This window comes from Panulirus ornatus, chromosome 20 (assembly GCF_036320965.1).
Source record: "Panulirus ornatus isolate Po-2019 chromosome 20, ASM3632096v1, whole genome shotgun sequence".
Lineage (NCBI taxonomy): Eukaryota > Metazoa > Arthropoda > Malacostraca > Decapoda > Palinuridae > Panulirus > Panulirus ornatus.
The window spans coordinates 78,263,603-78,290,071 of NC_092243.1; the positions used below are offsets into that span (position 1 = coordinate 78,263,603).

General features: G+C 42.0%; 1 protein-coding gene across 2 annotated transcripts in view; it reads right to left on the reverse strand.

Moving 5' to 3' along the window:
* The window catches only part of defl (Integrator complex subunit 7), a 180,755-nt gene that overhangs the window by 83,224 nt on the left and 71,062 nt on the right, over positions 1–26,469 (reverse strand). For both annotated transcript variants that reach the window (XM_071675335.1, XM_071675334.1), the window contains exon 11: positions 15,835–15,983. In XM_071675335.1, the coding sequence (XP_071531436.1) occupies positions 15,835–15,983 (149 nt within the window). The remainder of the gene's footprint in view (positions 1–15,834; positions 15,984–26,469) is intronic.

The following is a 26,469-nucleotide window of genomic DNA, read 5'->3' on the forward strand; positions in this document are numbered from 1 at the left end:
ACCTGATCCACACATACTCTACCACTTCTGAAACCACACTGCTCTTCCCCAATCTGATGCTCTGTACATGCCTTCACCCTCTCAATCAATACCCTCCCATATAATTTACCAGGAATACTCAACAAACTTATACCTCTGTAATTTGAGCACTCACTCTTATCCCCTTTGCCTTTGTACAATGGCACTATGCACGCATTCCGCCAATCCTCAGGCACCTCACCATGAGTCATACATACATTAAATAACCTTACCAACCAGTCAACAATACAGTCACCCCCTTTTTTAATAAATTCCACTGCAATACCATCCAAACCTGCTGCCTTGCCGGCTTTCATCTTCCGCAAAGAAAAATGTAAGAAACAATTTAGAAACCTGAAACTTCTAGCTTGAAATGAATGAAAAAAATGAATGTCACATAATGGTTCAACCTCTGGCTATGGAAAAAAGGAAATGTATAATTTATTTACACAAACGTCAATCGCAGTTCTCATCAATTTAACCACTGTATCAATAGGCTTCAATGTCTAAGCTACATTTTTCTCCAATTTCACTATGATAGAGTTGATAGAGTTGCTCTGTGGAAGGTATTAAGAATATATGGTGTGGGAGGCAAGTTGTTAGAAGCAGTGAAAAGTTTTTATCGAGGATGTAAGGCATGTGTACTTGTAGGAAGAGAGGAAAGTGATTGGTTCTCAGTGAATGTAGGTTTGCGGCAGGGGTGTGTGATGTCTCCATGGTTGTTTAATTTGTTTATGGATGGGGTTGTTAGGGAGGTGAATGCAAGAGTTTTGGAAAGAGGGGCAAGTATGAAGTCTGTTGGGGATGAGAAAGCTTGGGAAGTGAGTCAGTTGTTGTTCGCTGATGATACAGCGCTGGTGGCTGATTCATGTGAGAAACTGCAGAAGCTGGTGACTAAGTTTGGTAAAGTGTGTGAAAGAAGAAAGTTAAGAGTAAATGTGAATAAGAGCTAGGTTATTAGGTACAGTAGGGTTGAGGGTCAAGTCAACTGGGAGGTGAGTTTGAATGGAGAAAAACTGGAGGAAGTGAAGTGTTTTAGATATCAGGGAGTGGATCTGGCAGCGGATGGAACCATGGAAGCGGAAGTGGATCATAGGGTGGGGGAGGGGGCGAAAATTCTGGGAGCCTTGAAGAATGTGTGGAAGTCGAGAACATTATCTCGGAAAGCAAAAATGGGTATGTTTGAAGGAATAGTGGGTCCAACAATGTTGTATGGTTGCGAGGCGTGGGCTATGGATAGAGTGGTGCGCAGGAGGATGGATGTGCTGGAAATGAGATGTTTGAGGACAATGTGTGGTGTGAGGTGGTTTGATCGAGTAAGTAACGTAAGGGTTAACGTTTAAGGAAAATTGTTACCACTACTGTAAAAACGTTTTCAGATTTTCTTTTTTTGATTGTGATCCACTAAGTTGTGGATGAAGACAGTGTATATTCACGGAATCACCCTCAAGTAACGACATTCAATTGGCAGAGGCCGACCACGAGCCCACATCTACAAGAGATTTCAGACAGGCAACAGGTTAATCGTGGCCACAGTCGTGTACACAGGTCTTGGCAGTCAACCAACGACTTGTCAACACAACAGTATACCTCTATCAGAGAAGCCTCTGGCCACTCTGTGCAGCTCATGACGATGGTGTCAGGTCTGCGATGCCACTCAGATTGTGGTAAGACTTGGCTATAGAGAGCAGTTGAGTGCCTGGACTGTGGCAAGAAATGATGTGGTCACCTCAGGATTGGGTCCTCGCGTCCTCTGCCCAGTGGGACTCTAATGTCATCTTTAAGTTGTGTTTCGCAAGGAGCAAGTCAGTTCTACCTTGGCCCACCAGTGATGCTACTACGTTTGTGAATCAAGAACCATTGCAACACAAACCTCGCCAGGTGGTAGAGTGTCCCGCAGTGTATCGAGACAGACTTCCCCAGAACTTTTTTAAAGGGGAAGTAAATGTTATAGTTGTGTTACTGGAGTGATAGTTTTCATACATGGTGCTTTGACAAGAAAATAGTGAAATTGGAAAAAATGTAGCTTAGACATTCAAGCTTATTGATACAGTGGTTAAATTGATGAGAACTACTATTGACGTTTGTGTAAATAAATTATACATTTCCTTTTTACATAGCCAGAGGTTGAACCAGTATGTGACATTCATTTTTCATTTCATTTCAAGCTAGAAGTTTCAGTTTTCTAAATTGTTTCTTACATTTTTCATATGTATATATATGTATGTGTGTGTGTGTGTATATGTGAGTATTTGTGTATATATATATATATATATATATATATATATATATATATATATATATATATATATATATATATATATATATATAAATATATATATATATTATCCCTGGGGATAGGGGTGAAAGAATACTTCCCACGCATTCCTCGCGTGTCGTAGAAAGCGACTACAGGGGACGGGAGCGGGGGGCCAGAAATCCTCCCCTCCTTGTACTTTTTTAACTTTCTAAAATGGGAAACAGAAAAAGGAGTCACGCGGGGAGTGCTCATCCTCCTCGAAGGCTCAGATTGGGGTGCCTAAATTTGTGTGGATGTAACCAAGATGTGAAAAAAGGAGAGATAGGTAGTATGTTTGAGGAAAGGAACCTGGATGTTTTGGCTCTGAGTGAAACGAAGCTCAAGGGTAAAGGGGAAGAGTGGTTTGGGAAGGTCTTGGGAGTAAAGTCAGGGGTTAGTGAGAAGACAAGGGCAAGGGAAGGAGTAGCAATACTCCTGAAACAGGAGTTGTGGGAGTATGTGATAGAATGTAAGAAAGTAAATTCTTGATTAATATGGGTAAAACTGAAAGTTGACGGAGAGAGATGGGTGATTATTGGTGCATATGCACCTGGGCATGAGAAGAAAGATCATGAGAGGCAAGTGTTTTGGGAGCAGCTGAATGAGTGTGTTAGTGGTTTTGATGCACGAGACCGGGTTATAGTGATGGGTGATTTGAATGCAAAGGTGAGTAATGTGGCAGTTGAGGGAATAATTGGTATACATGGGGTGTTCAGTGTTGTAAATGAAAATGGTGAAGAGCTTGTAGATTTATGTGCTGAAAAAGGACTGATGATTGGGAATACCTGGTTTAAAAAGCGAGATATACATAAGTATACTTATGTAAGTAGGAGAGATGGCCAGAGAGCGTTATTGGATTATGTGTTAATTGACAGGCGCGCGAAAGAGAGACTTTTGGATGTTAATGTGCTGAGAGGTGCAACTGGAGGGATGTCTGATCATTATCTTGTGGAGGCTAAGGTGAAGATTTGTATGGGTTTTCAGAAAAGAAGAGTGAATGTTGGGGTGAAGAGGGTGGTGAGAGTAAGTGAGCTTTGGAAGGAGACTTGTGTGAGGAAGTATCAGGAGAGACTGAGTACAGAATGGAAAAAGGTGAGAACAATGGAAGTAAGGGGAGTGGGGGAGGAATGGGATGTATTTAGGGAATCAGTGATGGATTGCACAAAAGATGCTTGTGGCATGAGAAGAGTGGGAGATGGGTTGATTAGAAAGGGTAGTGAGTGGTGGGATGAAGAAGTAAGAGTATTAGTGAAAGAGAAGAGAGAGGCATTTGGATGATTTTTGCAGGGAAAAAATGCAATTGAGTGGGAGATGTATAAAAGAAAGAGACAGGAGGTCAAGAGAAAGGTGCAAGAGGTGAAAAAAAGGGCAAATGAGAGTTGGGGTGAGAGAGTATCATTAAATTTTAGGGAGAATAAAAAGATGTTCTGGAAGGAGGTAAATAAAGTGCGTAAGACAAGGGAGCAAATGGGAACTTCAGTGAAGGGCACAAATGGGGAGGTGATAACAAGTAGTGGTGATGTGAGAAGGAGATGGAGTGAGTATTTTGAAGGTTTGTTGAATGTGTTTGATGATAGAGTGGCAGATATAGGGTGTTTTGGTCAAGGTGGTGTGCAAAGTGAGAGGGTTAGGGAAAATGATTTGGTAAACAGAGAAGAGGTAGTAAAAGCTTAGCGGAAGATGAAAGCCGGCAAGGCAGCAGGTTTGGATGGTATGGCAGTGGAATTTATTAAAAAAGGGGGTGACTGTATTGTTGACTGGTTGGTAAGGTTATTTAATGTATGTACGACTCATGGTGAGGTGCCTGAGGATTGGCGGAATGCGTACATAGTGCCATTGTACAAAGGCAAAGGGGATAAGAGTGAGTGCTCAAATTACAGAGGTATAAGTTTGTTGAGTATTCCTGGTAAATTATATGGGAGGGTATTGATTGAGAGGGTGAAGGCATGTACAGAGCATCAGATTGGGGAAGAGCAGTGTGGTTTCAGAAGCGGTAGAGGATGTGTGGATCAGGTGTTTGCTTTGAAGAATGTATGTGAGAAATACTTAGAAACGCAAATGGATTTGTATGTAGCATTTATGGATCTGGAGAAGGCATATGATAGAGTTGATAGAGTTGCTCTGTGGAAGGTATTAAGAATATATGGTGTGGGAGGCAAGTTGTTAGAAGCAGTGAAAAGTTTTTATCGAGGATGTAAGGCATGTGTACGTGTAGGAAGAGAGGAAAGTGATTGGTTCTCAGTAAATGTAGGTTTGCGGCAGGGGTGTGTGATGTCTCCATGGTTGTTTAATTTGTTTATGGATGGGGTTGTTAGGGAGGTGAATGCAAGAGTTTTGGAAAGAGGGGCAAGTATGAAGTCTGTTGGGGATGAGAGAGCTTGGGAAGTGAGTCAGTTGTTGTTCGCTGATGATACAGCGCTGGTGGCTGATTCATGTGAGAAACTGCAGAAGCTGGTGACTAAGTTTGGTAAAGTGTGTGAAAGAAGAAAGTTAAGAGTAAATGTGAATAAGAGCTAGGTTATTAGGTACAGTAGGGTTGAGGGTCAAGTCAACTGGGAGGTGAGTTTGAATGGAGAAAAACTGGAGGAAGTGAAGTGTTTTAGATATCTGGGAGTGGATCTGGCAGCGGATGGAACCATGGAAGCGGAAGTGGATCATAGGGTGGGGGAGGGGGCGAAAATTCTGGGAGCCTTGAAGAATGTGTGGAAGTCGAGAACATTATCTCGGAAAGCAAAAATGGGTATGTTTGAAGGAATAGTGGTTCCAACAATGTTGTATGGTTGCGAGGCGTGGGCTATGGATAGAGTGGTGCGCAGGAGGATGGATGTGCTGGAAATGAGATGTTTGAGGACAATGTGTGGTGTGAGGTGGTTTGATCGAGTAAGTAACGTAAGGGTAAGAGAGATGTGTGGAAATAAAAAGAGCGTGGTTGAGAGAGCAGAAGACGGTGTTTTGAAATGGTTTGGGCACATGGAGAGAATGAGTGAGGAAAGATTGACCAAGAGGATATATGTGTCTGAGGTGGAGGGAACGAGGAGAAGAGGGAGACCAAATTGGAGGTGGAAAGATGGAGTGAAGAAGATTTTGTGTGATCGGGGCCTGAACATGCAGGAGGGTGAAAGGAGGGCAAGGAATAGAGTGAATTGGAGCGATGTGGTATACCGGGGTTGACGTGCTGTCAGTGGATTGAATCAGGGCATGTGAAGCGTCTGGGGTAAACCATGGAAAGCTGTGTAGGTATGTATATTTGCGTGTGTGGACGTATGTATATACATGTGTATGAGGGTGGGTTGGGCCATTTCTTTCGTCTGTTTCCTTGTGCTACCTCGCAAACGCGGGAGACAGCGACAAAGCAAAAAGAAAAAAAAAAAAATTTTTCTTTTCATACTATTTGCCATTTCCCGCGTTAGCGAGGTAGCGTTAAGAACAGAGAACTGGGCCTTAGAGGGAATATCCTCACCTGACCCCCTTCTCTGTTCCTTCTTTTGGAAAATTAAAAAAAAAACAAGAGAGGGGAGGATTTCCAGCCACCCGCTCCCTCCCCTTTTAGTCGACTTCTACGACACACAGGGAATACGTGGGAAGTATTCTTTCTCCCCTATCCCCTATCCCCAGGGATAATATATATATATATATATATATATATATAATATATATATATATATATATTATATATATATATATATATATATATATATATATATTATTCCCTCAGCTGCCACATTACTCACCTTTGCATTCAAATCACCCATCACTATAACCCGGTCTCGTGCATCAAAACCACTAACACACTCATTCAGCTGCTCCCAAAACACTTGCCTCTCATGATCTTTCTTCTCATGCCCAGGTGCATATGCACCAATAATCACCCATCTCTCTCCATCAACTTTCAGTTTTACCCATATTAATCGAGAATTTACTTTCTTACATTCTATCACATACTCCCACAACTCCTGTTTCAGGAGTAGTGCTACTCCTTCCCTTGCTCTTGTCCTCTCACTAACCCCTGACTTTACTCCCAAGACATTCCCAAACCACTCTTCCCCTTTACCCTTGAGCTTCGTTTCACTCATAGCCAAAACATTCAGGTTCCTTTCCTCAAACATACTACCTATCTCTACTTTTTTCACATCTTGGTTACATCCACACACATTTAGACACCCCAGTCTGAACCTTCGAGGAGGATGAGCACTCCCAGCGTGACTCCTTCTTCTGTTTCCCATTTTAGAAAGTTAAAAAATACAAGGAGGGGTGTTCAGTGTTGTAAATGGAAATGGTGAAGAGCTTGTAGATCTATGTGCTGAAAAAGCACTGGTGATTGGGAATACCTAGTTTAAAAAGTGAGATATACATAAGTATACGTATGTAAGTAGGAGAAATGGCCAGAGAGCATTACTGGATTATGTGTTAATTGACAGGCGCGCGATAGAGAGACTTTTGGATGTTAATGTGCTGAGAGGTGCAACTGGAGGGATGTCTGATCATTATCTTGTGTTGGCTAAGGTGAAGATTTGTATGGTTTTTCAGAAAAGAAGAGTGAATGTTGGGGTGAAGAGGGTGGTGAGAGTAAGTGAGCTTGGGAAGGAGACTTGTGTGAGGAAGAACCAGGAGAGACTGAGTACAGAATGGAAAAAGGTGAGAACAATGGAAGTAAGGGGAGTGGGGGAGGAATGGGATGTATTTAGGGAATCAGTGATGGATTGCACAAAAGATGCTTGTGGCATGAGAAGAGTGGGAGGTGGGTTGATTAGAAAGGGCAGTGAGTGGTGGGATGAAGAAGTAAGATTATTAGTGAAAGAGAAGAGAGAGGCATTTGGACGATTTTTGCAGGGAAAAAATGCAATTGAGTGGGAGATGTATAAAAGAAAGAGACAGGAGGTCAAGAGAAAGGTGCAAGAGGTGAAAAAGAGGGCAAATGAGAGTTGGGGTGAGAGAGTATCATTAAATTTTAGGGAGAATGAAAAGATGTTCTGGAAGGAGGTAAATAAAGTGCGTAAGACAAGGGAGCAAATGGGAACTTCAGTGAAGGGCGCAAATGGGGAGGTGATAACAAGTAGTGGTGATGTGAGAAGGAGATGGAGTGAGTATTTTGAAGGTTTGTTGAATGTGTTTGATGATAGAGTGGCAGATATAGGGTGTTTTGGTCGAGGTGGTGTGCAAAGTGAGAGGGTTAGGGAAAATGATTTGGTAAACAGAGAAGAGGTAGTAAAAGCTTTGAGGAAGATGAAAGCCGGCAAGGCAGCAGGTTTGGATGGTACTGCAGTGGAATTTATTAAAAAAGGGGGTGACTGTATTGTTGACTGGTTGGTAAGGTTATTTAATGTATGTATGACTCATGGTGAGGTGCCTAAGGATTGGCGGAATGCGTGCATAGTGCCATTGTACAAAGGCAAAGGGGATAAGAGTGAGTGCTCAAATTACAGAGGTATAAGTTTGTTGAGTATTCCTGGTAAATTATATGGGAGGGTATTGATTGAGAGGGTGAAGGCATGTACAGAGCATCAGATTGGGGAAGAGCAGTGTGGTTTCAGAAGTGGTAGAGGATGTGTGGATCAGGTGTTTGTTTTGAAGGATGTATGTGAGAAATACTTAGAAAAGCAAATGGATTTGTATGTAGCATTTATGGATCTGGAGAAGGCATATGATAGAGTTGATAGAGATGCTCTGTGGAAGGTATTAAGAATATATGGTGTGGGAGGCAAGTTGTTAGAAGCAGTGAAAAGTTTTTATCGAGGATGTAAGGCATGTGTACGTGTAGGAAGAGAGGAAAGTGATTGGTTCTCAGTGAATGCAGGTTTGCGGCAGGGGTGTGTGATGTCTCCATGTTGTTTAATTTGTTTATGGATGGGGTTGTTAGGGAGGTGAATGCAAGAGTTTTGGAGAGAGGGGCAAGTATGAAGTCTGTTGGGGATGAGAGAGCTTGGGAAGTGAGTCAGTTGTTGTTCGCTGATGATACAGCGCTGGTGGCTGATTCATGTGAGAAACTGCAGAAGCTGGTGACTAAGTTTGGTAAAGTGTGTGAAAGAAGAAAGTTAAGAGTAAATGTGAATAAGAGCTAGGTTATTAGGTACAGTAGGGTTGAGGGTCAAGTCAACTGGGAGGTGAGTTTGAATGGAGAAAAACTGGAGGAAGTGAAGTGTTTTAGATATCTGGGAGTGGATCTGGCAGCGGATGGAACCATGGAAGCGGAAGTGGATCATAGGGTGGGGGAGGGGGCAAAAATTCTGGGAGCCTTGAAGAATGTGTGGAAGTCGAGAACATTATCTCGGAAAGCAAAAATGGGTATGTTTGAAGGAATAGTGGTTCCAACAATGTTGTATGGTTGTGAGGCGTGGGCTATGGATAGAGTGGTGCGCAGGAGGATGGATGTGCTGGAAATGAGATGTTTGAGGACAATGTGTGGTGTGAGGTGGTTTGATCGAGTAAGTAACGTAAGGGTAAGAGAGATGTGTGGAAATAAAAAGAGCGTGGTTGAGAGAGCAGAAGAGGGTGTTTTGAAATGGTTTGGGCACATGGAGAGAATGAGTGAGGAAAGATTGACCAAGAGGATATATGTGTCTGAGGTGGAGGGAACGAGGAGAAGAGGGAGACCAAATTGGAGGTGGAAAGATGGAGTGAAGAAGATTTTGTGTGATCGGGGCCTGAACATGCAGGAGGGTGAAAGGAGGGCAAGGAATAGAGTGAATTGGAGCGATGTGGTATACTGGGGTTGACGTGCTGTCAGTGGATTGAATCAGGGCATATGAAGCGTCTGGGGTAAACCATGGAAAGCTGTGTAGGTATGTATATTTGCGTGTGTGGACGTATGTATATACATGTGTATGAGGGTGGGTTGGGCCATTTCTTTCGTCTGTTTCCTTGTGCTACCTCGCAAACGCGGGAGACAGCGACAAAGCAAAAAGAAAAAAAAAAAAAATTTTTCTTTTCATACTATTTGCCATTTCCCGCGTTAGCGAGGTAGCGTTAAGAACAGAGAACTGGGCCTTAGAGGGAATATCCTCACCTGACCCCCTTCTCTGTTCCTTCTTTTGGAAAATTAAAAAAAAAACAAGAGAGGGGAGGATTTCCAGCCACCCGCTCCCTCCCCTTTTAGTCGCCTTCTACGACACGCAGGGAATACGTGGGAAGTATTCTTTCTCCCCTATCCCCTATCCCCAGGGATAATATATATATATATATATATATTTGCGTGTGTGGACGTATGTACATGTGTATGGGGGGGGGTTGGGCCATTTCTTTCGTCTGTTTCCTTGCGCTACCTCGCAAACGCGGGAGACAGCGACAAAGTATACAAAAAAAAAAAAAAAAAAAAAAAAAAAAAAAAAAAAAAAAATATATATATATATATATATATATATATATATATATATATATATATATATATATATATATATATATATATATATATTATTCCCTCAGCTGCCACATTACTCACCTTTGCATTCAAATCACCCATCACTATAACCCGGACTCGTGCATCAAAACCACTAACACACTCATTCAGCTGCTCCCAAAACACTTGCCTCTCATGATCTTTCTTCTCATGCCCAGGTGCATATGGCACCAATAATCACCCATCTCTCTCCATCAACTTTCAGTTTTACCCATATTAATCGAGAATTTACTTTCTTACATTCTATCACATACTCCCACAACTCCTGTTTCAGGAGTAGTGCTACTCCTTCCCTTGCTCTTGTCCTCTCACTAACCCCTGACTTTACTCCCAAGACATTCCCAAACCACTCTTCCCCTTTACCCTTGAGCTTCGTTTCACTCATAGCCAAAACATTCAGGTTCCTTTCCTCAAACATACTACCTATCTCTACTTTTTTCACATCTTGGTTACATCCACACACATTTAGACACCCCAGTCTGAGCCTTCGAGGAGGATGAGCACTCCCAGCGTGACTCCTTCTTCTGTTTCCCATTTTAGAAAGTTAAAAAATACAAGGAGGGGTGTTCAGTGTTGTAAATGGAAATGGTGAAGAGCTTGTAGATCTATGTGCTGAAAAAGCACTGGTGATTGGGAATACCTAGTTTAAAAAGTGAGATATACATAAGTATACGTATGTAAGTAGGAGAAATGGCCAGAGAGCATTACTGGATTATGTGTTAATTGACAGGCGCGCGATAGAGAGACTTTTGGATGTTAATGTGCTGAGAGGTGCAACTGGAGGGATGTCTGATCATTATCTTGTGTTGGCTAAGGTGAAGATTTGTATGGTTTTTCAGAAAAGAAGAGTGAATGTTGGGGTGAAGAGGGTGGTGAGAGTAAGTGAGCTTGGGAAGGAGACTTGTGTGAGGAAGAACCAGGAGAGACTGAGTACAGAATGGAAAAAGGTGAGAACAATGGAAGTAAGGGGAGTGGGGGAGGAATGGGATGTATTTAGGGAATCAGTGATGGATTGCACAAAAGATGCTTGTGGCATGAGAAGAGTGGGAGATGGGTTGATTAGAAAGGGTAGTGAGTGGTGGTATGAAGAAGTAAGATTATTAGTGAAAGAGAAGAGAGAGGCATTTGGACGATTTTTGCAGGGAAAAAATGCAATTGAGTGGGAGATGTATAAAAGAAAGAGACAGGAGGTCAAGAGAAAGGTGCAAGAGGTGAAAAAGAGGGCAAATGAGAGTTGGGGTGAGAGAGTATCATTAAATTTTAGGGAGAATGAAAAAATGTTCTGGAAGGAGGTAAATAAAGTGCGTAAGACAAGGGAGCAAATGGGAACTTCAGTGAAGGGCGCAAATGGGGAGGTGATAACAAGTAGTGGTGATGTGAGAAGGAGATGGAGTGAGTATTTTGAAGGTTTGTTGAATGTGTTTGATGATAGAGTGGCAGATATAGGGTGTTTTGGTAGAGGTGGTGTGCAAAGTGAGAGGGTTAGGGAAAATGATTTGGTAAACAGAGAAGAGGTAGTAAAAGCTTTGAGGAAGATGAAAGCTGGCAAGGCAGCAGGTTTGGATGGTATTGCAGTGGAATTTATTAAAAAAGGGGGTGACTGTATTGTTGACTGGTTGGTAAGGTTATTTAATGTATGTATGACTCATGGTGAGGTGCCTAAGGATTGGCGGAATGCGTGCATAGTGCCATTGTACAAAGGCAAAGGGGATAAGAGTGAGTGCTCAAATTACAGAGGTATAAGTTTGTTGAGTATTCCTGGTAAATTATATGGGAGGGTATTGATTGAGAGGGTGAAGGCATGTACAGAGCATCAGATTGGGGAAGAGCAGTGTGGTTTCAGAAGTGGTAGAGGATGTGTGGATCAGGTGTTTGTTTTGAAGGATGTATGTGAGAAATACTTAGAAAAGCAAATGGATTTGTATGTAGCATTTATGGATCTGGAGAAGGCATATGATAGAGTTGATAGAGATGCTCTGTGGAAGGTATTAAGAATATATGGTGTGGGAGGCAAGTTGTTAGAAGCAGTGAAAAGTTTTTATCGAGGATGTAAGGCATGTGTACGTGTAGGAAGAGAGGAAAGTGATTGGTTCTCAGTGAATGCAGGTTTGCGGCAGGGGTGTGTGATGTCTCCATGTTGTTTAATTTGTTTATGGATGGGGTTGTTAGGGAGGTGAATGCAAGAGTTTTGGAAAGAGGGGCAAGTATGAAGTCTGTTGGGGATGAGAGAGCTTGGGAAGTGAGTCAGTTGTTGTTCGCTGATGATACAGCGCTGGTGGCTGATTCATGTGAGAAACTGCAGAAGCTGGTGACTGAGTTTGGTAAAGTGTGTGAAAGAAGAAAGTTAAGAGTAAATGTGAATAAGAGCTAGGTTATTAGGTACAGTAGGGTTGAGGGTCAAGTCAATTGGGAGGTAAGTTTGAATGGAGAAAAACTGGAGGAAGTAAAGTGTTTTAGATATCTGGGAGTGGATCTGGCAGCGGATGGAACCATGGAAGCGGAAGTGAATCATAGGGTGGGGGAGGGGGCGAAAATCCTGGGAGCCTTGAAGAATGTGTGGAAGTCGAGAACATTATTTCGGAAAGCAAAAATGGGTATGTTTGAAGGAATAGTGGTTCCAACAATGTTGTATGGTTGCGAGGCGTGGGCTATGGATAGAGTTGTGCGCAGGAGGGTGGATGTGCTGGAAATGAGATGTTTGAGGACAATGTGTGGTGTGAGGTGGTTTGATCGAGTAAGTAACGTAAGGGTAAGAGAGATGTATGGAAATAAAAAGAGCGTGGTTGAGAGAGCAGAAGAGGGTGTTTTGAAATGGTTTGGGCACATGGAGAGAATGAGTGAGGAAAGATTGACCAAGAGGATATATGTGTCGGAGGTGGAGGGAACGAGGAGAAGTGGGAGACCAAATTGGAGGTGGAAAGATGGAGTGAAAAAGATTTTGTGTGATCGGGGCCTGAACATGCAGGAGGGTGAAAGGAGGGCAAGGAACAGAGTGAATTGGATCGATGTGGTATACCGGGGTTGACATGCTGTCAGTGGATTGAATCAGGGCATGTGAAGCGTCTGGGGTAAACCATGGAAAGTTGTGTGGGACCTGGATGTGGAAAGGGAGCTATGGTTTCGGGCATTATTGCATGACAGCTAGAGACTGAGTGTGAATGAATGGGGCCTTTGTTGTCTTTTCCTAGTGCTACCTCGCACACATGAGGGGGGAGGGGGAAGGTATTCCATGTGTGGCGAGGTGGCGATGGGAGTGAATGGGGGCAGACAGTGTGAATTGTGTGCATGGGTATATATGTATGTGTCTTTGTATGTATATATATGTGTACAATGAGATATATAGGTATGTATATTTGCGTGTGTGGACGTGTGTGTGTATACATTGTGTATGGGGGTGGGTTGGGCCATTTCTTTCGTCTGTTTCCTTGCGCTACCTCGCAAACGCGGGAGACAGCGACAAAGCAAAATATAAAAAAAAATAAAATATATATATATTTATTTTTTTGCTTTGTCGCTGTCTCCCGCGTTTGCGAGGCAGCGCAAGGAAACATACGAAAGAAATGGCCCAACCCACCCCCATACACATGTATATACATACGTCCACACACGCAAATATACATACCTACACAGCTTTCCATGGATTACCCCAGACGCTTCACATGCCCTGATTCAATCCACTGACAGCACGTCAACCACAGTATACCACATCGATCCAATTCACTCTATTCCTTGCCCTCCTTTCACCCTCCTGCATGTTCATGCCCTGATCACACAAAATCTTTTTCACTCCATCTTTCCACCTCCAATTTGGTCTCCCACTTCTCCTCGTTCCCTCCACCTCAGACACATATATCCTCTTGGTCAATCTTTCCTCACTCATTCTCTCCATGTGCCCAAACCATTTCAAAACACCCTCTTCTGCTCTCTCAACCACGCTCTTTTTATTTCCACACATCTCTCTTACCCTTACATTACTTACTCGATCAAACCACCTCACACCACACATTGTCCTCAAACATCTCATTTTCAGCACATCCATCCTCCTGCGCACAACTCTATCCATAGCCCACGCCTCGCAACCATACAACATTGTTGGAACCACTATTCCTTCAAACATACCCATTTTTGCTTTCCGAGATAATGTTCTCGACTTCCACACATTCTTCAAGGCTCCCAGGATTTTCGCCCCCTCCCCCACCCTATGATCCACTTCCGCTTCCATGGTTCCATCCGCTGCCAGATCCACTCCCAGATATCTAAAACACTCTACTTCCTCCAGCTTTTCTCCATTCAAACTCACCTCCCAATTGACTTGACCCCCAACCCCACTGTACCCAATAACCCTGCTCTTATTCACATTTACTCTTAATGTTCTTCTTTCACACACTTTACCAAACTTAGTCACCAGCTTCTGCAGTTTCTCACATGAATCAGCCACCAGCGCTGTATCATCAGCGAACAACAAGTGACTCACCTCCCAAGCTCTCTCATCCACAACAGACTTCATACTCGCCCCTCCCTCCAAATATATATATCCCTGGGGACAGGGGATTAAGAATACTTCCCACGTATTCCCTGCATGTCGTAGAAGGCAACTAAAAGGGGAGGGAGCGGGGGGCTAGAAATCCTCCCCTCTCGTTTCTTTTTAATTTTCCAAAAGAAGGAACAGAGTGGGGCCAGGTGAGGATATTTCATGAAGGCCCAGTCCTCTGTTCTTAACGCTACCTCGCTAACGCGGGAAATAGCGAATAGTTTAAAAGAAAAGAAAACATATATAAAGTGTGTGATAGAAGAAAGCTGAGAGTAAATGTGAATAAGAGCAAGGTTATTAGGTACAGTAGGGTTGAGGGACAAGTCAATTGGGAGGTAAGTTTGAATGGAGAAACACTGGAGGAAGTGAAGTGTTTTAGATATCTGGGAGTGGATTTGGCAGCAGTTGGAACCATGGAAGCAGAAGTGAATCATACGGTGGGGGAGGGGGCGAATGTTCTGGGAGCATTGAAAAATGTGTGGAAGTTAAGAGCATTATCTCCAAAGCAAAAATGGGTATGTATGTTTGAAGGAATAGTGGTTCCAACGATGTTATATGGTTGCGAGGCGTGGGCTATAGATAGAGTTGTGCGCAGGAGGATGGATGTGCTGGAAATGAGATGTTTGTGGACATGTGGTGTGAGGTGGTTTGATCGAGTAAGTAATAATAGGGTAAGAGAGATGTGTGGTAATAAAAAAAGTGTAGTTGAGAGAGCAGAAGAGAGTGTTTTAAAATGGTTTGGTCACATGGAGAGAATGAGTGAGGAAAGATTGACCAAGAGGATATATGTGTCAGAGGTGGAGGGAACGAGGAGAAGTGGGAGACCAAATTGGAGGTGGAAAGATGGAGTGAAAAAGATTTTGAGTGATCAGGGCCTGAACATGCAGGAGAGTGAAAGGCGTGCAAGGAATAGAGTGAATTGGAACGATGTGGTATACCAGGTTCGACGGGCTGTCAATGGATTGAACCAGGGCGTGTGAAGCGTCTGGGGAAAGTTCTGTGGGGCCTGGATGTGGAAAGGGAGCTGTGGTTTCAGTGTATTACACATGACAGCTAGAGACTGAGAGTGAACGAATGTGGCCTTTGTTGTCTTTTCCTAGCGCTACCTCGTGCACATGTGGGGGGAGGGGGTTGTTATTTCATGTGTGGCAGGGTGGCGATGGGAATGAATAAAGGCAGACAGTATGAATTATGTACATGTGTATATATGTATATGTCTGTGTGTGTACATATATATGTATACGTTGAGATGTATAGGTATGTATATTTGCTTGTGTGGACGTGTATGTATATACATGTGTATGTGGGTGGGTTGGGCCATTCTTTCGTCTGTTTCCTTGTGCTACCTCGCTGACGCGGGAGACAGCGACAAAGCAAAATAAATAAATAAAATATATAAGTTCCACCCTACTAATTTGGGAATGGGTACTATTATGATAAACAGATAAACCATTTTTCAGAAACGTTTCAGTAACCGTCTGAATTGGATTTCAGTATAATCATTTTGGCCATAACTTCAACACATAACTAGGCTTCTAAGCTGTCTTTTTACAAGTTAAGGATAAGCAACAAAATTCCATACAATTAACATACCATCAATTTTGTTTTGTGTACATTGAGAGGTGCTTCAAGAGTAAACTTTTGGATGAGTTTCAATATTGGTGTGAGGTGAGGTGTGAGAATTTCTCCACGACTTCCTCCAAGAGATGCCATTGCCTCACACACCAGCTGGCATCCACAAACTGTACGATGAAAAGTAGATACCTAAATACATACAATACAGCTCATCACAAGGGCTATGTTTATAGAGTATCCTCAAAATAGTATTAGCAAATAACATATCTCTAGATTTACTACCCTTTGCCTGTGCTTTTAAGCTTTTCAATGTAAAATTTATTAATATAATATCTATATATTAATAATTGAGTGGGAGATGTATAAAAGAAAGAGACAGGAGGTCAAGAGAAAGGTGCAAGAGGTGAAAAAAAAGGGCAAATGAGAGTTGGGGTGAGAGAGTATCATTAAATTTTAGGGAGAATAAAAAGATGTTCTGGAAGGAGGTAAATAAAGTGCGTAAGACAAGGGAGCAAATGGGAACTTCAGTGAAGGGCGCAAATGGGGAGGTGATAACAAGTAGTGGTGATGTGAGAAGGAGATGGAGTGAGTATTTCGAAGGTTTGTTGAATGTGTTTGATGATAGAGTGGCAGATATAGGGTGTTTTGGTCGAGGTGGTGCGCAAAGTGAGAGGGTTAGGGAAAATGATTTGGTAAACAGAGAAGAGGTAGTGAAAGCTTTGCGGAAGATGAAAGCCGGCAAGGCAGCAGGTTTGGATGGTATTGCAGTGGAATTTATTAAAAAAGGGGGTGACTGTATTGTTGACTGGTTGGTAAGGTTATTTAATGTATGTATGACTCATGGTGAGGTGCCTGAGGATTGGCGGAATGCGTGCATAGTGCCATTGTACAAAGGCAAAGGGGATAAGACTGAGTGCTCAAATTACAGAGGTATAAGTTTGTTGAGTATTCCTGGTAAATTATATGGGAGGGTATTGATTGAGAGGGTGAAGGCATGTACAGAGCATCAGATTGGGGAAGAGCAGTGTGGTTTCAGAAGTGGTAGAGGATGTGTGGATCAGGTGTTTGCTTTGAAGAATGTATGTGAGAAATACTTAGAAAAGCAAATGGATTTGTATGTAGCATTTATGGATCTGGAGAAGGCATATGATAGACTTGATAGAGATGCTCTGTGGAAGGTATTAAGAATATATGGTGTGGGAGGCAAGTTGTTAGAAGCAGTGAAAAGTTTTTATCAAGGATGTAAGGCATGTGTACGTGTAGGAAGAGAGGAAAGTGATTGGTTCTCAGTGAATGTAGGTTTGCGGCAGGGGTGTGTGATGTCTCCATGGTTGTTTAATTTGTTTATGGATGGGTTGTTAGGGAGGTAAATGCAAGAGTTTTGGAAAGAGGGGCAAGTATGAAGTCTGTTGGGGATGAGAGAGCTTGGGAAGTGAGTCAGTTGTTGTTCGCTGATGACACAGCGCTGGTGGCTGATTCATGTGAGAAACTGCAGAAGCTGGTGACTGAGTTTGGTAAAGTGTGTGGAAGAAGAAAGTTAAGAGTAAATGTGAATAAGAGCAAGGTTATTAGGTACAGTAGGGTTGAGGGTCAAGTCAATTGGGAGGTGAGTTTGAATGGAGAAAAACTGGAGGAAGTGAAGTGTTTTAGATATCTGGGAGTGGATCTGGCAGCGGATGGAACCATGGAAGCGGAAGTGGATCATAGGGTGGGGGAGGGGGCGAAAATTCTGGGGGCCTTGAAGAATGTGTGGAAGTCGAGAACATTATCTCGGAAAGCAAAAATGGGTATGTTTGAAGGAATAGTGGTTCCAACAATGTTGTATGGTTGCGAGGCGTGGGCTATGGATAGAGTTGTGCGCAGGAGGATGGATGTGCTGAAAATGAGATGTTTGAGGACAATGTGTGGTGTGAGGTGGTTTGATCGAGTAAGTAACGTAAGGGTAAGAGAGATGTGTGGAAATAAAAAGAGCGTGGTTGAGAGAGCAGAAGAGGGTGTTTTGAAGTGGTTTGGGCACATGGAGAGGATGAGTGAGGAAAGATTGACCAAGAGGATATATGTGTCGGAGGTGGAGGGAACAAGGAGAAGAGGGAGACCAAATTGGAGGTGGAAAGATGGAGTGAAAAAGATTTTGTGTGATCGGGGCCTGAACATGCAGGAGGGTGAAAGGAGGGCAAGGAATAGAGTGAATTGGAGCGATGTGGTATACCGGGGCTGACGTGCTGTCAGAGGATTGAATCAAGGCATGTGAAGCGTCTGGGGTAAACCATGGAAAGCTGTGTAGGTATGTATATTTGCGTGTGTGGACGTATGTATATACATGTGTATGGGGGGGGTTGGGCCATTTCTTTCGTCTGTTTCCTTGCGCTACCTCGCAAACACGGGAGACAGCGACAAAGTATAAAAAAAAAAAAAAAAAAATATCTATATCAGTAATTCATACTTTCTAATGCCCATATACCCTCAATGTAATATCTTATACTGCAATATCTACTCCTCTCAAAACTCCATATCTTGTGAATTCATCATTTCAATCAAAATCCCACTAAAAGACAAAAAGAAGGATAAACCTACCTCTACTTTCATTACAGTTACACTAACTTAGATGTTACAAGCATACTTCACTTTCACCAGTAACACCTTCTATAAATGAAAATATAGCCTTATTCTATTTTACTTCAGCAATACAATAGCAATCTTCTTAACCATCACCAGTCTTTGGTAGTTCATATTCAATCATATCTCATCTAAAATTCTGTTTTCCCATACCCATCTTTACTGAACACTTCTTGTGTATCCCTTCTTCCTCCAAGATGACCACTTCCACTTTATGGTTCAACCCTTCCTGTTCTGAGGCCATTCAGGCAAGGAATCACGCATGCTGGACTTGGAGAAACTCTCCCTCAGACTCTCATTTAACATTCACCACTACTTGTAACCATTGCAAGCAAGTTGTCCATGAGGCAAAACATATTCTTAGTGAAAGGAATTGATAATCTCTCCTCTTCATCCACTGATAGATCTTTCTAGTCTTTAGCTAAGGGTATAGCTAACAACTTCTGTTGCTCTACCTTTCCTTCACTTTTCTAACAGTAACGTATCCGTCTCTCCCAGAGACAAAGCAACTCTCTTTGGTACCTCTCTTCTCTAAATCTAATTGGAAGACTAACATTCCTTCACCCCCTTACATTCCTTTCACTAATCCTATGCCACTCTCCATAATCCCTTTATGAACTGTCCAAAAAGTGCTTCTCTCTCTGGACACAAGCAAGGTTTATGGACCTGTTGGCACTGATCCCCATTTGCTGAAAGAGTGTGCCTCTGAACTTGCACCTGTGCTTGCTTGTCTGTTCCATTTCACTTAAAACTCAGAGCTTTCCCTTCTTGGAAGCATGCAATGGTACAAAACATCCCTGAGAAGGGTGGACAGTTCTAACCCCTCTAATTATCATCTTGTCGCTTTGACATCTACTATTTCAAAAGCCTTTGAATCCCTGCCTTCAATTCCCACATCCTTAGACATCTTAAATCTAACAGTCTTCTCTCCAATCACCAGTATGGCTTACATAAAGCAAGATTCACAGGTGATATTCTTTCTTATCTTACTAATGTCTGGTCATCATCCTTGAAAGATTTTGGAGTGTCCTATGTAGTTACCTCTGATATATCCAGAGCTTTTGACAGGGTGTGGCAACAAGGTTTCATCTCTAAGCTCCCTCCTTTTGGCTTTACTCCCTCATGCCTAGCTTCCTCTGAGGCTGATCTACCTGCATGGTTGTTGATGGATCAACCTCTTCCCTATATCCATCAACAGTGTCCCTCAGGGTTCTGTCTTATATCCTTCACTTTATTTCCTTCTATCAATGATTTCCTTTTCTCTACAAATAACCAAATGCATTCATATGCTGACAATTCACATCATTCAAATCTGCTCCTTCCCCTCTCACTCAAAATCTGCATCTAATCTTAACACAACTTCCTCAATAAACTCAGACTTGGACAGGATTTCTCGGCAGGGTAGACAAAATCTGGTTAAACCTCCAAGACTTTTTCTGACCATCTTTCTAACAATGTTCCTCTCTTCTTAGACAGATCTGTAATTCCACCTCTTAAATAAGTGAACATACTTGGTGTTACTGTAATATCTACTCTATTTTGGAAGTGTCACATTACAGAAATAGTTAAGCCTAACCCTATGAACTGAGAGTCCTGTTAAGTTGTCAAAATTTCTTTTCTTCCTAATAGTTTTTATATTTATTCAAAGGAATGATCCATCTCTGAACAGAATATTGCTGTTACATATGGGTAGTTCTAGCTTTGCATCCTCGTTCAACAGAGATGAGCCAAAAGCAATACGACTTATCAACTCTCTCAGGTGAATTTCAAAACCTAACCCACTTGACCTGCCCTATGCCACAATGATGGTTCAGTTTCCCTTTCTCTAGGTATTAATTTGGGTTTTGCTCCCAAGAGTTAGTTGTTTGTGTGCTTCACCACTAGCAAGAACTGTGTGGCCATTGGCAACTCAAGGGTGGGCCATTTTGATAACTGTTTCTTTCCCTACACCTTGAAGTTTCGGAACTTTCTACCTTCTCATGTCTTTCTCAATAACTATGACTTGGCTCTTTTAAAAAAAACAGCTTTTGCATTTCCTTCAAAATTTGTAAATACTTTTGCTTGTCTCTTCTCTTTCCCTTTCATTAACCTCTTTATATTTCAATTAAGACCCAGCCTTGATATGAACTTCTCTCCATGACTGGAGCCTCCATTGTTAAAAAAAAAAATAAAAACATAAAAATCAAAACTTTCAGCTGTACTATACACAATACACCAGCAATCTTCCTAACAGTCAACTGTCTATGATAGATCATATCTAATGAAATCTAATCTGTAAATCTGTTTTCCCACAGCCACCTTTACTAATATTCTTAACTGCTCCCCAAAATTAGCATATAAAACTGCATCATCTTTATATAGCAATTGTGGCAGTTTCTTATCTGTTGCACATTGGTCTAGCTGTACCTCACAACAAACCCATCTCACTCAAATCTAAGTACTGCGCCATCATTTTCCTTCATGCCTGTTCACTTTACAGAAAAAATCCTTGCTTCCCTCCTTTTATTTCATCTTTTGGTAGATAATAATACAGATGGAGAGGATTTCAGCCCAACACTCTGGCCCTTCCTAGATGCTGGAGTCAAGAGGGTAGTATTCTTCCCCCCCTACCCTTAGGGATACTGCTCCATAAATAGTATGTTAAAAGGTGATGTCAATAAACAATCCTGATGTTCTCCCACATCAGTCTTAAAGCTCTAATACCACAGCTTATTCTCATATAACCATTATTCCATTCTACACACTCTTAACATCGCCAGATACTTCCAAGCATACCATGAAAAGTAAAATTTTCTAAGTTCTTGTGTATCTGTTTTGTCACTTACCTATTCTAGTCCTGATTATACAATAATACCTTGCCTGAAAGCAAAATTCATGTCCACAAATATACTGGTCAATGGACTAAACCAAGACATATGAAGCACTTGAAGGAAACTACAGAAAGGTGTGTGGTGCCTGGTTGAGGATAGGAAGCTGTAGTTTTGTTGCATTACATATGACAGTTAAGGAGTGGATGTGAGTGAATGAGGCCTTTCTTTCTTCCTGGCACTACCTCACTAATGTGTAAAATGGCAAATGAGTATGAAATATGAATATCCTAAAACATTACTAAATCCTCATTCGTCCTTGCCTTCATGAAATACTATAATAATTTTCCACAAGATCAATCACAATCTCCTCATATGCATTGTCAGATATGATATAAAAAGTAATTCCCTGTATAGTAATTCCAGCAGTAATTTTTATTCCCTTTACATCTATACACTGGAACAATCCCTGCCTTCATTCAATCACAGAGAACATGATAACTTTTTGTGTTGCAACACACTTTCCATAACCATTTAACTGTTGTTTCACTTTCAATTTTTGTATCTTCTAATACAACATCCATATCTACTTTTCAATTTTTCAGGTACATCACATCTTATTTCATTATATGGAATACCTTCCCCTCTCTTATGCCCCTAAATATTCTAGCCATCTGAATAAATACCATGCCAACATCCTCTACATCAACACAACACTGAGTTTCATTGCCCCATTCCAAAGACATGTCAAACCTGGGTGATGGCTGAGGTCATGGCTGAGGTGGCAATGCATGATAATGTAACCCCATAGCCAGTCATGCTAATGACTATGTTTTCATGAGTTTTCTAAGAAGGAAACTGTACAGCTTTCAGCAAGATTCAGAGGACATGGCAAATGATATGATCTATTTGACAATGATCTGTCTTCATATGAAAAAGAAAGAGATTTTATGGACACCAACTTTTCTAGCACTGACAGTTGACCAAGATGAGGCAGGTGAAGACTTTCTAACAAAAGTGAAGGCAGTATTGCCAGCACCTGTCTGATCTTAATAACACAACTTTTATAATTTGCTACCATGAAAAAACTATTAATGAATCATACAGATTATGACTAAAAAAGATTTCTCATATAAAATGAAAGGTAATACAATCATTAATAAATTTTTCAGTGTTCATAAAATAAACAATTAACTATGCACAGCTGGAGCTCACTTGACACCCCCATGCTTTTTAGCATGATATGCTGAAACATCATCACATTACACTGAAAGCAGTTAAAAAATATACTTCATTGTTAGATGAATATCTTTGAAATTGTAAGTTTAAATACATTTTCTAAACAACCGGAAAAACATGAATTTTGAGGGATAGAAAGGAAAACTGTGGCACATTCAGAGGTTAAAATCTCTACATTTCTCATAAACCATACAGTGCCTCAATGAGTCTGCCATATTTGTCAGGTATGTTTCCTTTTCACAAAATTCTTTCTGCACCTATATATCTGTCAATCTTCAAGCAAATTACTCTTCTCTTCTTTTTTCAGAGCCAAGACTTTCTAGCCAGTTACTCAACTTCACATTCTCAATTCTATGCCTTCTTCTTCCAACTATTTTCCAGAAAATTACATCTTGCCCTCCAGACTTGTTTCAAACAGCTTCCTTACTCATATATTCCATCACACTAATCCTCTCAACATACTACAGTTGCAGTTCTGCATACATCCTTGGCAGCTTCTTCTGACATGTCTCCACATAACCTTAAAATCAGTCTTAACCAGCTTCCCATTTACACATGTACACATTCATACTTGACTGTCTTCATCCATACCCAGCACTACCCTTCCCCACAGGAAACAGCATCACTATCCCCACTTCAGTGAGGTAGCACTAGGAAAACAGACGAAAAAGGCTACATTCGTTCACACTCAGTCTCTAACTGTCATGTGTAATGCACATAAAACCACATTTCCCTATCCAAATCCAGGCCCCAGAGACCTTTCCATGGTTTGGATCTGACTCTTTACATGCCCTGGTTCAGTCCACTGACAGCACGTTGACCCAAGTATAGCACAACGTTCCAATTCACTCTATTCCTTGCAGGCCTCTCAACTTCCTTTATGTTTAGGCCCTGATCACTCAAAATCTTTTTCACTCCATCCTTCCACCTCCAATTTAGTCTCCTGCTTCTCCTTGTTCCCTCCACCTCTGACACATGTATTCATTTTGTCAATCTTCCCGCACTCATTCTCCCCATGTGTCCAAACCACTTCAACACACCATCTTCTGCTCTCTTAACCACACTCTTTTCATTTAAACATATCTCTCATACCCTTTCATTGTATACTCAATCAAACCATCTCAAACCACATATTGTCCTCAAACATTTCATTTCCAACACATCCACCCTCCTCTGTACAACCCTGTCTATAGCCCATGCCTCACAACCACATAAGTTATCTATATTTATTATACTTTGTCGCTGTCTCCTGCATTAGCGAGGTAGCGCAAGGAAACAAATGAAAGAATGGCCCAACCCCACCCACATACACAACTATATACATACACGCCCACACACACGCATATACATACCCATACATCTCAATGTATACATATATAAACACACACAGACATATACATATATACACATGTACATAATTCATACTGTCAGCCCTTATTCATTCCAGTTGCCACCCGGCCACACATGAAATGACAGCCCCCTCCCCCTCGCATGTGCGTGGGGTAGCACTAGGAAAAGACAACAAACGCCACATTCATTCATACTCAGTCTCTAGCTGCCATGTATAATGCACTGAAACCACAGCTCCCTTTCCACATCCAGGCCCCACAAAACTTTCCATGGTTTACCCTAGACACTTCACATGCCCTGGTTCAATCCATAGAAGCACATCGACCCCGGTATACCACATTGTTCCAATTCACTCTATTCCTTGCAATCCCTTCACCCTCCTGCATGTTCAGGCCCCAATCACTCAAAATCTTTTTCACTCCATCTTTCCACCTCCAATTTGGTCTCCCAATTCTCCTCATTCCCTCCACCTCTGACACATATATCCTCTTTGTCAATCTTTCCTCACGCATTCCCTCCATGTGACCAAACCATTTCAAAACACCTTCTTCTGCTCACTCAACCACACTCTTTTTATTGCCACACATCTCTCTAACCCTTTCATTACTTACTCAATCAAACCACCTCACACCACATATTGTCTTCAAACATCTCATTTCCAGCACATCCACCCTCCTGCACACAACTCTATCTATAGCCCATGCCTCGCAACCATATAACATTGTCGGAACCACTACTCCTTCAAACATACCCATTTTTGCTTTCCGAAATAACGTTCTCACCTTCCACACATTTTTCAACTCTCCCAGAACTTTTGCCCCCTCCCCCACCCTATGATTCACTTCCGCTTCCATGGTTCGATCCACTGCCAAATCCGCTCCCAGATATCTAAAACACTTCACTTCCTCCATCCAAACGTACCTCCAAATTGACTTGTCCCTCAACACTAATGTACCTAATAACCTTGCTCTTATTCACATTTACTCTCAGCTTTCTTCTTTAACACACTTTACCAAACTCGTCACCAGCTTCTGCATTTTCTTACCTGAATCAGCCACCAGCGCTGTATCATCAGCGAACAACAACTGACTCACTTCCCAAGCTCTCTCATCCACAACAGACTGCATACTTGCCCCTCTTTCCAAAACTCTTGCATTCACCTCCCTAACAACCCCATCCATAAACAAATTAAACAACCATGGAGATATCACACACCCCTGCCGCAAACCTACATTCACTGAGAACCAATCACTTTCCTCTCTTCCTACACGTAAACATGCCTTACATCCTCGATAAAAACTTTTCATTGCTTCTAACAACTTGCCTCCCACACCATACATTCTTAATACCTTCCACAAAGCATCTCTATCAACTCTATCATATACCTTCTCCAGATCCATAAATGCTACATACAAATCCATTTGCATTTCTAAGTATTTCTCACATACATTCTTCAAAGCAAACAACTCATCCACACATCCTCTACCACTTCTGAAACCACACTGCTCTTCCCCAATCTGATGCTCTGTACATGCCTTCACACTCTCAATCAATACCCTCCCATATAATTTACCAGGAATACTCAACAAACTTTTTTTTTTTTTTTTTTTTTTATATTTTGTCGCTGTCTCCCGCGTTTGCGAGGTAGCGCAAGGAAACAGACGAAAGAAATGGCCCAACCCCCCCCATACACATGTATATACATACGTCCACACACGCAAATATACATACCTACACAGCTTTCCATGGTTTACCCCAGACGCTTCACATGCCTTGATTCTATCCACTGACAGCACATCAGCCCCGGTATACCACATCGCTCCAATTCACTCTATTCCTTGCCCTCCTTTCACCCTCCTGCATGTTCAGGCCCCGATCACACAAAATCTTTTTCACTCCATCTTTCCACCTCCAATTTGGTCTCCCTCTTCTCCTTGTTCCCTCCACCTCCGACACATATATCCTCTTGGTCAATCTTTCCTCACTCATCCTCTCCATGTGCCCAAACCACTTCAAAACACCCTCTTCTGCTCTCTCAACCACGCTCTTTTTATTTCCACACATCTCTCTTACCCTTACGTTACTCACTCGATCAAACCACCTCACACCACACATTGTCCTCAAACATCTCATTTCCAGCACATCCATCCTCCTGCGCACAACTCTATCCATAGCCCACGCCTCGCAACCATACAACATTGTTGGAACCACTATTCCTTTAAACATACCCATTTTTGCTTTCCGAGATAATGTTCTCGACTTCCACACATTCTTCACGGCCCCCAGAATTTTCGCCCCCTCCCCCACCCTATGATCCACTTCCGCTTCCATGGTTCCATCCACTGCCAGATCCACTCCCAGATATCTAAAACACTTCACTTCCTCCAGTTTTTCTCCATTCAAACTCACCTCCCAATTGACTTGACCCTCAACCCTACTGTACCTAATAACCTTGCTCTTATTCACATTTACTCTTAACTTTCTTCTTCCACACACTTTACCAAACTCAGTCACCAGCTTCTGCAGTTTCACACATGAATCAGCCACCAGCACTGTGTCATCAGCGAACAACAACTGACTCACTTCCCAAGCTCTCTCATCCCCAACAGACTTCATACTTGCCCCTCTTTCCAAAACTCTT